General features: G+C 36.5%; 1 protein-coding gene across 1 annotated transcript in view; it reads left to right on the top strand.

Moving 5' to 3' along the window:
• Positions 1-16,219, top strand: part of LOC140152477 (chromatin-remodeling ATPase INO80-like) — a 137,613-nt gene that overhangs the window by 3,705 nt on the left and 117,689 nt on the right. The window contains exons 2-11 of the mRNA XM_072174800.1: positions 509-813; positions 1,621-1,757; positions 2,389-2,456; positions 2,902-3,039; positions 4,334-4,360; positions 7,012-7,135; positions 10,258-10,334; positions 13,714-13,848; positions 14,946-15,203; positions 15,750-15,945. Of these exons, the coding sequence (XP_072030901.1) occupies positions 533-813; positions 1,621-1,757; positions 2,389-2,456; positions 2,902-3,039; positions 4,334-4,360; positions 7,012-7,135; positions 10,258-10,334; positions 13,714-13,848; positions 14,946-15,203; positions 15,750-15,945 (1,441 nt within the window). The 5' untranslated portion in view covers positions 509-532. The remainder of the gene's footprint in view (positions 1-508; positions 814-1,620; positions 1,758-2,388; positions 2,457-2,901; positions 3,040-4,333; positions 4,361-7,011; positions 7,136-10,257; positions 10,335-13,713; positions 13,849-14,945; positions 15,204-15,749; positions 15,946-16,219) is intronic.

Here is a 16,219-nt window from a genome sequence, read left to right as displayed (position 1 = left end):
GGGTTCCGCAAATAGCGGCGCGCGCCGTGGCTTCCCGCGTGGCGCGCGGCGCCGTTTGGATTTAAAAAAAAAAAATTAATTAATAAATTCCCATGTTCTCCTTGTAAAGACAGGCTAAAATAGTACAAAATGTTGCACCAAATGGCGTCATTTGCACCTCAAATTTCAAAAAATCGATAGCTTCACAGGGGTCACCCCCTCTGACTCCCCCCGGCGGTGCTAAAGCACCGCGATGGCTCCTTCGCAGCCACTGAGTGGCACTTTGCAGTTTTCTTTTATTTCATGTGGCGCTTCAACAAATCTATTTGAGGAAGCCTGATCTAGACACATAAAACATTGGTGACAATGAGTCTAGTTTGTGTCATCTTATACATGTTCAGTCAGGCATGTCAGTTTTCAAGCAATTGCCTGATTTCCTACTTTTTATTACCGTACTCTAAATTTCCACACTTTTATCTGTATTTTGAGGCCTAAAAATATTCATATTTTTCATACTTGTATTTGACAGACTTCACAATGGAAGCATCGTAATATGAGTGAAGAACAGACATCAGACCAAGCAGCAGCAGCAGCAGCAGCACCTACAGCAGCCGACGCAGCAGCAGCTTTAGGGGGAGTAGGAGACAATAACTCTAACCAGGCATCAGAGGCAGGAGAAACTTATTCTGCATCCAAAGCTGAAAACATTCTTCCTGAAGGACCTGCCATTGGAGTTCAGATTGCAAAACCACTCCATATACAACGATTGGAACACTCACTTTATCTTGAACCTTTTCTCCAAAATGTGGAGAATTTGATGAATGAGAATATCTCGTAAGAATTAATGAGCTTTTCCAGAAGATAATACACCACATGTGAAAAAAAAACTAACATGTTTTCCAAAAAAGTGGTTTTATGTCTTTGTCTCAGTGGCAGGGCAAATGAAAAAGTTAAAATTATTGGTTTTTGGTACCATTTTCTTGGACATGTGTTGATTATTTCTGGAATAGCCCTGCTATTTGTAGTTAATGCAGTAAAAGAAATAATACAAACAAAACTACATTAATTTATGGAAAGTATGTTCTGAATAGCTGTTGTTCTTATTCAGCATTGATTCAGCCTATGCTGTTTTATGTGTCATCTACACATTAAAGTGACAAAAATGTAATGTAATTCCATCAACTGATTACAGAATATGAAGAATATGAAATAACTTTATGACAAAAAAATTACAGTTTTCTTATAATGCAGAATCTGAAATAACTTTGATCACCATGTTATACAAATTATGTTTATTTTAATTTCATTTTATGATGCTGCCTTTCAGTTTATAAGCAAAGAAGCACATAAAACCCCAATGTTATCAATTGGGGCTCATTCTGAGGCTCATTAACCCATTTCTCACAAAATCTCACACTCAGGAAGAGTACCGAGACACAACATGATTGCATAACACACAGGGTACACCCACCCAAACCACCTATTGAGTTACAGTTAACTCCACACCATGCAGTTCTATTATAATTGTGCTGCTAAAACTAAGAGATAAATAATGCAAATAACATACATGCATTTCAGACAATAGGTGAGATCTTATTTGCTCTAATAGTTTGTTCACTTTGTTATTGTTTATTCTATCAGTGATGCAAGTAGTGACGAAGAGCTATACACAGAAGAAGTTGGTCTTACTGCAGTTGATGAGAAAACATTGAAAAAGGAGCAAAGAGACTCCCTTAAAAATGTGAAAGTAGTTAATGGTCTTGCTGCCACCCCAGCAGGTAAGTGTGTAGGCTGTTACATGTGGGTGGGTTGTGTTTCTCTGGAACAGGTGCGTGTACTGAGGCTGCTGACCCTCTACTAAAATAATTTTACCAGGACAAAAGCGCACAAAAATGTACACTTTTAATGCCTAAATTGGGTCATAATTAAGACAGTTGTGACCTACAACCGAGACAAAAAAGGAAGATGCACATTACAACGTTAAGTCAATTTTGTCCTGGCATTTTGAGCCACCAAATGGGAAGAGGAAACCAGGACAACTACGCACACTGTACTTACAGTATGTCCAGCACCTCCTGGGAGATACTGAAGGGATGCTGCAGCCAAACAAAATTGTTTGGCTTGCCCAAGAGAACGCCTGTAGTCGCCTGCTCTGCAGTCGACTGATGATGATGATTTGAGCCAGGGGGGTAATTTTGATATGACAGAAGTCTCACATCTGCATACATGTGTAAAATCAATCATAATTGATTTGAGTACAAATATCCAAGCACAGAAATAGTTTGATGATTTTATTTTGTAATTTCTTTGCATGCCAGTTTGCCTGAAATGTAAGATCTGAAACTTTGTATGTAGTTCTAAGTCAAAGTTCTATTATTTGATCCTAATAATTTGTCTTTAAATTTGTAGAAAGAAAATCAGATAAGAGAAGACTCTACAATTTTTCTAAAGTTCGGAAAGGCAGGAAGTGGTTGAAGGTAAGCAGGGAATAAAACTACCATCATCATCAACAGATGATGAGAAATCTGTATTAATAATACTAATTGAAGCATAGCCATTTGTATACATGCATCTTGCCAATGTTATTTCCTTCTCGTAACCTTACACCACAATTGTGATTATGACTTTGTACATGTAGTCATAGATCAATTACAGTGTGATTTACAAGTATTTAATGAAATATGTTAAAGCAGTTTGAGAATCATCTGAATATCACTTTGCATAATGCTACGCAGACCTTTACAGCTCTAGTGAATGTTAAAATACTGCAGACTATAACAATAAAGTGCATTGACTAGGAAGGGCATATAAGCAAAACTGAATTGTTTCCTGATGATCACCATGTGAGAAACAAAAATGCTGTTGTGCACCCACCCGCATGCTAAATACCATAAAAACCTTCTTTTAAATTGATAATAACAGAATATCTTGCTGAGCGATAGCTCCGATTCGTCGGACACTGACGAGGAAGCACCGATCAATCAGGAGGATTACCATGAGATGCTACGATTGCACATCTTTAAGCGACAAACACAAAGCAAATTTTACACAGAAGGAGAGGTAGGTGAAATGTAAAGTAAAGAATTGCCCAAGAAACATTCCATGAGTGAGTCTGAGTTGCTGTAATGGGTTATTCCAGTTGAAATCCGTGACACCCTGTATAAGTTAGACGTGACCTTAATCGCCCACACAGGGGATTGTGAATTTTAAATGGAGTTACCTGAATGGTTGGCTCCATTTGAAATCTCCACCCTCTGTGTGTGAGATTAAGGTCATGTCTTTATAGGAGGTGTATGGATTACAACTGGAATAGCCTAATATTGCTGCTGGATCCAGAGCAACTTTCACTCCAAATTTACCTGGTGCGAAACTCACAATTTCAATTCATCTTTCTTACCAATATACATTATATTGTTGTTTTTATCCCTTTTCAGATTGTTCTGTGAGTGCAGGAATATCTTATGTTAAATAGAGCTGGAAACTGACTGCTTAGGGAACAGACCGAAAAATTTGAGACTTCCTATACACAAAAGTCTTTTCATTAGGGAGGGGCTCAAAAACTCGGATTATGTCTGTTAAACTGATATTTTAGGTTGTATTTTTCAACATTTCACACATTCCAGGGAGGGAGGGAGTTAGTCAGCCTCCTAATCACTTCTTTTATAGGATGTAATCAAGCTTTTGGGTTGTTCCACTACAGAATGGATTTAGTAAGATAATGATTTTTATGGCATTACTGATGACAGATAATCCTTTCCAAGTCATTAGTTTGACATTGGACCATTTCTAATGATACAACTGGCAGGTATTGCCTGTGTGTGCGCATAAGACATTCTTGCACTCACACAAAATGACATTGTATCCTAACTTCAAATTTATCTGCAGTGTAATTTTGTAATACAAGTCAGAAATGATTTGAGGTCTGGTTTCAAGCATATTTTAAAGCTCTTTTAAAGCTTTTAAAAAAATGTAAATGTCTGCAGTAATTTAGATGTACTTGTTATAAATGTAAAGTAGTTTAGAATGAGACCTGTTCCAGTGAATTGAGAATTCCTTTGTTTATTATGTGGAAGTTATGCAAATGATCATGCACAATGTAGTTTGGATGTTCTAACTGCTCTGTAATAGGACAAAGTCAAAAATGCCCTGCCTTTGTCTAAATCTCATGATGTTGGAACAGGTCTTTTAAATGTACACACATGAAACTTTGTTTCTAGATGATTAAGAACTATACTAAGATTACACCTTAAAAAACCAATTTTATGTATCAAAACTTCAAACTAAATGAGCTAGTATCTGTTACTAATCTTGTATCTGGTGAATTTTTCATGCTGCCTATCCATGCCAAATCCAGGAACCACTTTGGCATTGTAGTACCTGGGTAAGATACTATTTTCTAAGTTATTTTACTGAATTGTAAAACTTGGATAAACCAATATGTATACTTTGCAGCATGTTTGTTAAGTTGTATTAAATAGGCATTGCTCAATGCTCAATCCTGTCTCTTTCTTTCCCTTGTCATCTAGCAAATGAATGAAATCATAAACAAAAGGAAGGGTATCAGATCTCAATAAGGGAGCCAATTATATATCACTGTCTGCCTCATTTAGGCTGTAGAAACCAAGGTGGTAGGCGGTCACAATCCAGCTCGACAAGGACCATGGGGGACATGGGAGGGGTTTCTGTACTGTTTGTTCCCCAAGGTGGCATGCATGCAATGAAATCTGGTTGGAGGCATCATATTTTCATATATTCTTGAAAATTCTGCACTTCTTGGATACAGCAAATGTACAGGGGGCAAAAACATCCTTGTTAAAAAAGAAGGAAGAAGAAGAACAGCATCATTCTGTAAATGAAGCTAAAGTGCATGATATACAGGGTGTGTTTGGGTAGTATGGAATTATGCTGAAGAATGAAGAATCTATTGCACATTGCAGTAAACAATGAAGAATTTCCCATTACAGATTCAGTTACATAAGTAAAAAGCAAACAATAAAGAACGTCAAATTTTTGGATTCAGTTAGGAAAGTAAATAAAACAAGCAAGGAAGATATTTAATTGGTCTTTGCATAAAATAAGGGCCATTTCCCTATACTGCAACTGGGGGATGGTTCATGCACACATTTTGCAACACATTGATATCACAAGGGTCAAATTTTGGAATGTCGCTAAAGATCAAAGCACAGAGGATTCAAGTTTGATTTGCTTTTAGTTTATAAAAAAGTCACCAATTTTCAAGGCAATTTTAATGGCTAAAAACATGCATCAAGGCAATCTCATGCTAAAGAGTGTGTTCAAGTTACACATAGTTACAGCAATATACAAATTAAAAAGTTTGTTTTGTGAGGGCATCCATTTTCAAGGCTATTTGGCTTTACATGCTAGGTCACCAGTGCAATCAGATGCAATGTGTCAAAAGTTACACATAGCTATAGCAATAACAAATTGAAAAGTTTGCTTGCAAGTGTCACACATTTGGTTAAAAGCATGCTAGGGCACAAGACAAGCTCATGCTAAAATGTGTCCAAAGTTATACATGTAGCTATAGCAATACGCAATGTAAAACACTTTTGTTTGCAAAGGGTCACCCATAGAAATGGCCAGGCAATTTGTTGAAAGCATGATTTGGTAGGGCACCACGGCAACCTCATGTTAAAGATTGTGTCCGAAGTTACACATTTGAAGGTACCAAGGCAAAAGCATAGGGCTCACAAGGCAAAATTTTGTCTTTGGTGCATTGGGTAATTTTTCCCTTGAATACACATTCTACAATTGAGTCAAATTGGAGAATGGAGACCATCCCATGGACTATCTGTATTACCATGTGTCCATGGCTTGATGTGTTCAAACAATCCATATTGTTTTATGTATTGCTGATTATTCCACTGTTTATCATATTTTCGAACATTTGATGGCTTATCATTATTTCTCATTCTGTTACTGTGTGTTATAACAAAGTTACAAGCGTAGTAGAAGCCTCAAAGTGTTGATACCTGAACTATATGTAGTGTCAAGTAAGTTCAACAAAGCCCTTTTGTGTAACCCTACTAACCATCTTGAGGTGTTGCCTTGCCCCACATTGCTTAAGGACAGACAAATATTAACTATTTGATTTGGCTGGGTTTGGTAGGGTTAATGAATCAAATCAGAAATATTCACCATTGATTTTTGACAAGTCTGTGTACATTCTTTTTGAAGGAGATATTTTGTTTATAATACTTCATGTCATTCCATCATTTATTATTGTTTTGTTAATCCTGTAGTGTAAATTTATACAGTGGGTTGGTCAATTAGCTCCATATCTGGAGCTTCAAGCAATTATAATTGGGGATGTTACTGACTTGCATGCAATGACAGTTTTGTGCTAAAACTTTGTATTCATGTTACATCTTTAATGAGATTGGATTTCAAGAATATTTTGATATGTAATTTGATTAGCAGCAAATATATTGTAGAATGGATATTCCATATACATGTACAATAAGTGCAGTTATACAAATGTAGAGGAAGCATGGCAATATAATATTACCTTCAAGCAGTAGCTTCTAAATAATGCACCCAGACTTTTTCACAACCTCACATAATCCTCAAGATATCAGTTATTTGTTACGATCACCTTTTTCTTTCAATTGTGATTTCATTTTGATTAAGTTAAAAATGGGAGTACTAAACAAAATGTAAAAGAGTGGAGGGTAAGAAAGTGGTTCCTGTCAACATGTTGCGTAGTATTTAGCAAGGGCCCTCAGGGAGAGCATCACTAAGTGCAGCTGATGAGGCTACCCTGTATAAATAAAATGTAAATAAATGTACTGACATGAACCATGCTGTAACAATATTTTGTGATTGCTTGAATAATACCTCTGTGATTCAGTTTGGGACATGAAACAAACATTACACAATGTACTTTATATTTTTCTTATATCTTATCACACCGATTATTTTAAATCAAAAAAAGAATAACAAAATTAAGATTTTGCAACAGTGAAATACAGACATGTGCTATTGATAATTTCTACACTGTTTACTTTGTAGTTACAACAATACCAATATTACAGCACTGGGTTGCTGTCCAATTACGACCGTTACTTGGACCAGCAGAGAGTTGTATTTGGACCACAACCAAAACCAAGAAAGAGAGATACCAAGAAATTCAAAGGTAGGTGTGACTGGAGCAGTCTTAGTAGAAGATGCTAGTCATGGAGATTATGACCAGGACTTACTTGTAAGAAAGAGATGGATAGGATGAAGACAAAATGTACACAGTTGTTAATGAGGGCCAATTGTTCCATGTAGTGAGTGAGACGAATATGCTATACTAAGTGTGGGTTTGTCACCGCATTTTCCAAAGCTCAGTTGTGATATATTTCATGTAAACGCCAAGACACACAACGCCATGCATAATTTGTGAGACACTGGTGTTACTATTGGCCTCATGAATACACATCAAAGACATGAGCTCCAAACCACAGGGACTTGTACATTTGCATTTTATCTCTTTCTTATTTATCTGTTGAAAGAATTTTGTAATGAATCATCCTGACATTTTTTACAAGGAAGGAATTATCTTTCAGGCTTTACTAAGATAAAGTCTTGTATCTGAAATTTTCCTTTGGACAGTGAGAAAAAGGAACACAGCATTACTGTATAATTGTCATTGTAAAGAAGATTAGTCATTTGTGGGAAAGTGATACTCAGTTTAAAAAGACTCAAGTTGTACCTGTGTTTTGGAACAGTCAATTATGTCCCCATGTCAAATTTTTATTGATGTAGCTGAATATTTTAACAAGTTTCATTTCACTGGGTGAAGAATTTCATGGACAAAATAATGGTAATAATTAGCATTGTTCTTTCTAAAGAGTAACTAAAGAGTCCCATAACATGTTATCATGTCACATTTCATTTCACATCAAACTTTTAGAAATATTAGTACTTATCATACACATGACATCAAGTTACTAATGAACCTAATCAGTAGTCTGATGGAATGACAGGACTGGATTGCAAGATCTGATATTGCAGTTAGCCACAGTGTTGTCTTTTCTTTTGATAAAATCATCCCTATCAGGTTTCTGTATACTTCTTACCAGAAGAAAACTGATGGTCACTTGTGGCACAGGTGTATATAAGTTACAATGTAGTTAAGAATTTTTTGTCTTAAATCAAAGTAGTTACATACAGGAGCTAATGCTTAACTTTGATCAATTAACCCAGGGTTGTTGCAAATTGGGGCAGTTGCAGTTTTTCCAGCTTACCTACCAGCAGAACTTGTCTGGTTCTTGTCAGATTCCAGTTTATCTCCATGTGAAATGTCGGTACTAGACTCAAATTTCCAACTAGACACCCGCGCAAGTAACAGTCATGTTACAACTTGCCTGGTGTATTTACAAGACTATTCTTCGGTTCACCTCAAGTTTGAAAGTGATGTATGTGCGTATTCTGCTGGTCGCAATCTAGAATTGTGCAGGTTAAGTCAATTACGCAGACTGTACAAGCACAAGTACTACCTACATGTATCTTGAAATTAACCAATGTTTAGTTTTAATTGCCAACAAAGCAAGTGCCCGATTTGAGCCTGGGAAAATGTTTTCGGTTAACTGCTTAAGTACCGAGCACTTACTCAAAACAAGGATTTGTGTTCTGGGTTTTGCTATTGAATGCTAGTGGCTAGTGCACTTTTATCCTGAAATATGTACCTACTTAAGTTTGATATTCTTGAACTAAAGACATCTTGGTGACTGATGAATAAACTCAGTAGACAGCACTATAATTGTCTTGTTAAAACACCCCACCGAGACATTTACATGCCCACACCCACCAAGACATTCACATGCACACTCTCACCAAGACATTCACATGCCCACCCTACCATACCAAGACATTCACATGCCCACCCCACCAAGACATTCACATGCCCACCCCACACACAAATGCTCACCCCTACACACCTCAAACACAGAGATGCACCAACATACACTGTAACCTATGACAATGCTACAGTTCTCTCTTACAGGTGCATAGATAAACAGGTAATGATTTGATTTAATCCATTCCATGCATTGCCAAGTGATAACCACCTGTCAGCTCCTTATAGGAATAACATTTACTGAATGCATTGTAACTTGATGTGTGAGATAGATATAAGTATCTTGATTCATATGCTAAACCACATCAATTAATCAGGGTTAGGCCTAGTGTGTGTTAACTTATTTGACAGACTGGCCAATCTAAGTTGCTATACTCACAGCAATGTACAAGTTAAGCTTATTTTTTTCAATAACAATTTTGTTGTAAGTTTTGTTCACAATTCAAGGGTTTTGACAAGTTATAGCAATTTGAATGAGAAAAATGACCATTGAGCAACAAAATATTTGTACTAATTTGTTTCATCACTTAACATTTAAATTAATAAATTCACGACACAGTTGTTAACCTGATATCCTGATTACAATGTTAATTTGAATCATCATGATTTACCATTTACAATCATGTACACTAGTTCATAATATGGCCCTATCATGTTGGGGTATGTTGTAACCAAACCTGTTGTTAGTAGATATCATATACATTGTACATAATTCTTATGTGCACATTCCAGACTAAACCATATAACCACACTGTTTGTTAGCATTTCTGATCCTCTCTTGGCTTAACCCAGGCCTAGAAATTGGGCGAGAATCCAAAATCCATTTTTGCAGAGATTCTCCTAAACTGCTATATGTGTGAATCTAAATATATTCTTGTAGATTTTTTAGCCTTTCTCACTTCAAAAATCAACGAGAGAATCTAAAAATCCTTATAAAATGCTGTTGCCAGAATCTTGCAAGATGAAACACAATTTTATCTTTGCTTTACCTAAACTTGTTGTAATGTTCTTGATGTAAAGAAACCAGTCCATAAATGGTCCTGATTGTGCATACTTCTATAAGTCGGTGCTTGAAATAAATTCAGTTGTAGAAAATCAGTGTATCAGAAATAGGTCACAAAATGTTGACAACCAGTGTAACAGTATATTCCAGCCACTTAATAAATATATTATTTAATCAGTTTCAGTCAATAGACTATTTCAGAAATTCCCGGAATCCTTTGTAATTGAAGCCCTGGTGATGTTTCATTGTTGCGCATGTTATTTAAAGATGTTATGGATGATACATCTTCAGAGTCTCAAAGGCTTCTTTGATTTTCTGAAATGGTCTATTCAACACCTTCCTTTTCCTCATTCTGTTCAGTTTTTAACATTGACCCCTTGCATGCTTAATTGCAAACTCTAACCCTTTCTAGAAAAACTCAAGAAAAAGGAGAAACTACAGAAGACGAGGAGGAGGAAGCCCATGGATGGGGAGCATAATATTCTCATGGTGAGTATTAGTCAGCTTCACAACTGCTTGACTAATGGCAAAATCACCTGTTCTAGTGAGCTTTCAACTTTTAACCAGATGGTAATAGGTAAACCTCAAATTTCCCCCGACTGGGTGCATTTCCCTGACTGATTGACAAAGTGGGGAGGGGCATTCCTCCTAGCCCCCTTTTGTGCATGCCACTGTTCCATGTACCATGTTGCTCTTACGTAACACAGCATGTTGAATGTGGTGTCTAATGCATGTTCAAATCGCCAGAAATAGCTTGGTTGAATATATTGTTCTTAAGTAACTCACAAACAAATCTGTAAAAACTGATCAATGTTGAAGGCTCACTAGGCTGCTGATTTGGTCTTAAGTTAAGCTGTTGTAAAACTGATGGCTAGCATGTGTTTAGAGGGGCTTTGGTTTGTTAATATATTTTCTTATTTATCACATCATCACATTGTTGATCATCTTGATGTTAATTACTAACAAGTTGTTATTATTGTATATTTGAATTACTGTAAACGTTCGCCTAATGGCGCTATGGGTTGCCTTGACATAACTGGAATTTTAGGCACAATCTAAAAGTGCCCTCCCGTAAACATCCCAGCAGCAAATAAGGGCACGTACCCTTAATTCTTGTTAGGATTTTCAGAGGAGGGGCTCTCAATTTGTACATGAAATTTACACCAAGGCAAAGGAGCCCATGTGCGCCATTAGGCGAACATTTACAGTATTATTATTCCTCTGGAAGTATCCTTCCAAGGAGGTGTGGGTTGAGATGGAAGCCGGACCTTCCATTCAAACTTACCTCAACCTTACCTAAGTTAATGGAGAATACTTTTTGATGGACAAACTTTAACCAGATCTGATATAGTTTGAATGAATTGCATTCTTAAAAACAATACACCATATCCTGCTAGGAAAAGTAAGGAAATTCACTGGCCCAGTGTCCCCTGTCAGTGATGTTTTGATCTTCCAAAATGATCCTTGGAAATCAATTCTTTTAACTCTTATGATTTTGAGCATCAAAGTCAATCAATCAGATCAGGTTATTAGCTTGACACATGCTGCTAAAGTATTGCATTGTACTATGTTAGCCACACACAACATTGGTTTAGACATTTTTAGATATGTTCAAATACTTCAGTAACTGTGTTAATGAACTGAGTAAAGTGCATTAAAACAGAAATAAAATAACCCTGAATGCATATTGTGCTAACAATATAACACTTAATGTTTAGAAAATAAAATGCGTCTTTTATTTTTGCTGAAAGAAACCTCTCTTGGTTAAACTAAATGTAGCCTTTAGCTGGGTATGCATTGACAAGAACTGAAAGATTTGACATTGTTTGCATAAACCTAACTGCATTTTATATACTCATCAGGCATGCATGTTGATTTAGGCCTTGTTAGGGTGTAAGAAATAAACATATTTTGATACTTCCATATACTTTCATATCACATTGTGTTTGGATGAACACATTAGCAGTATGGGGTAGACATTCCATCCGTTCCATGGTTCAAATGTGACATAAACTGACTGTCATTCCCATTTCCAGGGACTACAAACTCTTGGATCATGTTGTTTTCATTGAGTCTATTTTTGAAAAATCTTGCCCTACCGATCTATCATGCAGCTTAACTTTATTTGAATGCAAATGACAATTCCTAGTGCCAATCAAGATTGTAGCTTGCCAAGAACAACATCATTAAGTTATCAATATTATCAAGACCAAAATAGACCAGGCTAAGGCATTCTTTTACAAGAAAGGGTGTTTATAACTCCTATTTAGCCAACACTATGTGTGATATGGGTGAAGTTGTGAATTTTTGCGTCAAATTGACTATAGAAGATCTTCATCTCAATGAATTTTCCAATGCAGTGCCATTGATGATCTTTGATAGTACCGTAATTCCTGATGGTAGTGGACAGGTACTGTAAAGCTGAATTTATACTCGATCGCTTTTGCAGAAAAGCGATTCTCTCGCATGCTCAGTGTTTAGTTCCGTCTAGCCGATCAATCAATACAAATCGCTCAGGCAAAAACAATGTCACTTTTGCAAGTTGAAGAAATCTCCACTTCCGAGCGATGTTGCATGACACATGAATGCATCAACCAATCATTTCCTACTTGACCATTACCCATCGCTTTTCAAAAGTGGTGCATTGCAATCGCTCAGTGATCGAGTATAAATTCAGCTTAAGAAGTACATGTATATTAGCTATATGGTATCTGTTATCAGTTGTATTCTTGATGTTGTGCACCATGATTAGCTTGGTGCTATAGTGATATCAGTGCCCTGATGGATATCAATGGCTGTTATCTATTTATCAGACTCAGGAGATGTAAGTTATCTTATCAAGCACATATATATTAGAATAATATGCTTCATTAACACCTAACACGTACACCTCTGCACTAACCATGCACATAAATGATAAATAATTTGAAAAATGTGTTCATATTTGGAGATGTTGACATGCTTGCTAGCTAGATTTGTTGTATACATAAAATCACTCCTTTAACATATTCTGTGTAAATAACACATCTTATTGCATTAATGCAACATGTGTGATGATAACCCTGACAGATTAGGAGTTTATGGATATTAAAGGTCTGATTTAGCATTAAAATGGTGTAGTTTACTCATGGGAGTTGTTTGCTGTGCCTTGATTTTTTAAACTTTTTGAGTGCATTTGATATCACAGGTAAGTTAAACCATAGATTGCAGTGTAATGAACTGATGACTAAACCAGTGTGGTGTATAACTAAACATAACTTTTTACAAGAAAAGGTGACTTGATGGTGAGGCAAATTTTGTGAAATTATAAAAAAAATTGTATTAAAGAAATAGTCAGAAAAGTCTTTGCAGGATCATTTCTAGATCCATTAACTTCACTCCTTTGTCTATTAAAACATGTGAAATATTTGGTACCACAGAGTACCCAGTCCAGTGTATGTACATGTACTCATGATTCTAACCAGCCAAAGTTGCCATAAATAGCTGGACTAGATAGATAAGATTATAGATAACATGAAATGTGGATATGGTAGTCATTTGCAGAGTACCGTTATAATAATTGAATCATTTGACCAACAATAGGACAATAACTTGTCTTGTTAACATCAAGATGCTTCCATGCCCACATCTCACCTAAACGTAACTGGTGTCATTTATACAGTTGTATCACACATTATATCACAACATAGTGAAATATGGGATACAAGCTTGTTAATTGACATGTTTGAGAAACTACATTGTCAAAAGTCACAAAATATATAAGTAATCTAATACCCGGCCATAAGTTGCCTTTTGTTGTAGCAGCAGACAAAACTCATCATAATATATAACAATTGCTTCATTTCTCATATCTTCTTTTGTTGTACAGCAAACGGGAGACAATGACGGATCTGTAGCCATGTTCCAAGCAACTATTAACCACAAGAAGGTGATGGCCATCAAAGATGTGGATGCAAGGAGGAGGAGGGTATGGATGGCTATATCCAAAAAAGATATCCCCAAGGTTTGCATCTATCACTGTTATGTGTGACAGTCAATCATGTTATAAATAGTCAGGAATAGACTTTTTTATAATTAGGAACTGGGAGCAAGGAAAGTGCGCCTGTTTGTACTGATTTGCCTCATCATGTCTTTGGGTGTTGCCAATGCCTATTTCAGAGTTTCAGATCTCTATACAGCTTGTCACCTCAATGGGTAGTGATATCAAACTGCATTTTTGTTTGTGAGAGAGCATTAAGATAGTGCTGCCAAGTGAGTGTGTTATGCTTTGATTCCGTTTCTACCACTACCAAATTTGAAGTGATAAGCAGTATTGTCTGTGTTGAAGACCATGAAATCATGCAACCACTGGACACAATATTGATTGCCACTGTCAAGCCTTTCTCATGCGAAATGACACTTTCTACGTCTACCCCTGAGCCATTGACAAAGATTGCATGTGATATAACCACACAGCCTAGTGTGTATGTTTTAATTCTTCATACTCTGAAATTCATTATAATGTCACCATCAACTTGAGAAGAGGCAAGTTATTGCAGAGAGCTGCAACTCTTGGAAGTCAATTATCCTATGTATTCATGACTGTCACATTTTGGAACATAACAAATGAGTAATGGATTGAAACTTGAGCTGAATTCTAATCTTAAACAGAAAAGAGACATATTAAATGTACCATATTCATGACCTTTTAGTGAATGCTGTGTAGCCAGTGGCTGGCATAGTGGCATTCCCAACCTGTAAAGGTCAATGATCATGAAACCATGGATGCAATTGCAGTCATATGTTCCAATGATTGTAGAACTCTAGCCTGACTTGTTTGTAACAGCATCATAAGATAAGGGACTCAGCAAAATGATTGTAGAACTCTAGCCTGACTTGTTTGTAACAGCATCATAAGATAAGGGACTCAGCAAAATGTAAGGAGAGAAAACTTGCAGTTTTTGTGGTATGCATATGATTTGTGTATGTGAGTGTTTTAATATTTTATTCTGAAATGCCTGATGAATAAAAGGACATTGATATTCTGGATTTGTGTATCTTTTTAATATTTCAAATGAAGAATGTATAGAAAGCTGACCATACAATATCTTGCTATTTTAGGCCCAAAAGCACAGAAGTTCCACTCACAACAATATGCTTACTAATGCCCGGAAACTTGCCCAGGGGTGTCAGAAGGAACTTCGAAGATCTGCTATCCAATCCCAGCGTCAATGTAAAGAAACACCATATCGGGCACGACGTCTCACACGAGAAATGATGGCATTTTGGAAACACTACGACAAAGTTGAGAAGGAACATAGGAAGAAGGCTGAGAAAGAAGCTCAGGAACAGAGGAGATTGGATGATGAAATCAGGGAGGTAAGTAGATGGGTTGCTATGGATGAGTCCATACAATCTGTTTACAAAGAATTTTCCACATAGATAACCATTCAGCACTGAAGTTTCCGGGTTGCTGACTAGTAGGTGTGGGTTGTTGTTAAAAACATTCTGGGAAGATAAAAACTTGGAGTGTGTTAACAATTATGAACTCCCTCTGAGCCATATATTAATGAGAGCTATATTAATTAGCTCAACCTCATATCTTCTGTTTACCCAGCTGTTATCTGCTGGGTAGTTGTGCAATAATCTGTACAGCTTCTATATCTAGGTATTTAACTGCAAGAATTTGATTGTTTAAAAATTGATCAATATGTGAGATTTCATGATCAGAGGTATTGCATTTTTGACAAATACTACCATACTAGGAAGTAGATAAAGTTGCATAGATACATGTGTATTAGTGGAAATGTGAGGTTCCTTTAGCATGTAGTATGATACTATTTCTGATGAGAGCAGTAGCTTGACATGATTTTCATTGCCAGTATTTTTAATGAAGTTTCCCATTAATCAATCTATTAATTTCAGGCTAAAAGAACACAGAGGAAACTCAATTTCCTGATCACACAAACAGAACTGTATGCTCATTTTATGAGTAGTAAGCTGACTGGTGATGGGCCAGAGGAGAAAGAGAAAATCTTGAGTCGTCTTGAAGACAACACTCCAATGCGACAGGTTAATGTGCAAGGAGGGGTGCTTGTGGATGTTGAAGGAGATGATTATGGTGAGAACATTTTTTGGAATCACGTCAGTTTCCAATTCAGTAGCACCCTTAAAATTCCAATAGCCCTGTTTATGTTATATATTGGTGTCAAATATCTACAAGCCCATTGGGCCAACATATTAATGTTATTATAGAAAAATTATCAAATTCGTGTACATCGTGGAACATACTCTTTGCTTGGCTGTGCGTAGTAAGCAGTTGTACGCAGATAGCCTCGCTAATATGGACGCGTAGAGTAGCGTTGTACGCGTGTGTAGTTAGCATGATTAGTCAC

Source organism: Amphiura filiformis, chromosome 5 (genome assembly GCF_039555335.1).
Source record: "Amphiura filiformis chromosome 5, Afil_fr2py, whole genome shotgun sequence".
Classification (NCBI taxonomy): domain Eukaryota; kingdom Metazoa; phylum Echinodermata; class Ophiuroidea; order Amphilepidida; family Amphiuridae; genus Amphiura; species Amphiura filiformis.
Note: the sequence above shows the minus strand (reverse complement) of the source record. Positions and strands in the feature narration are given on the sequence as shown.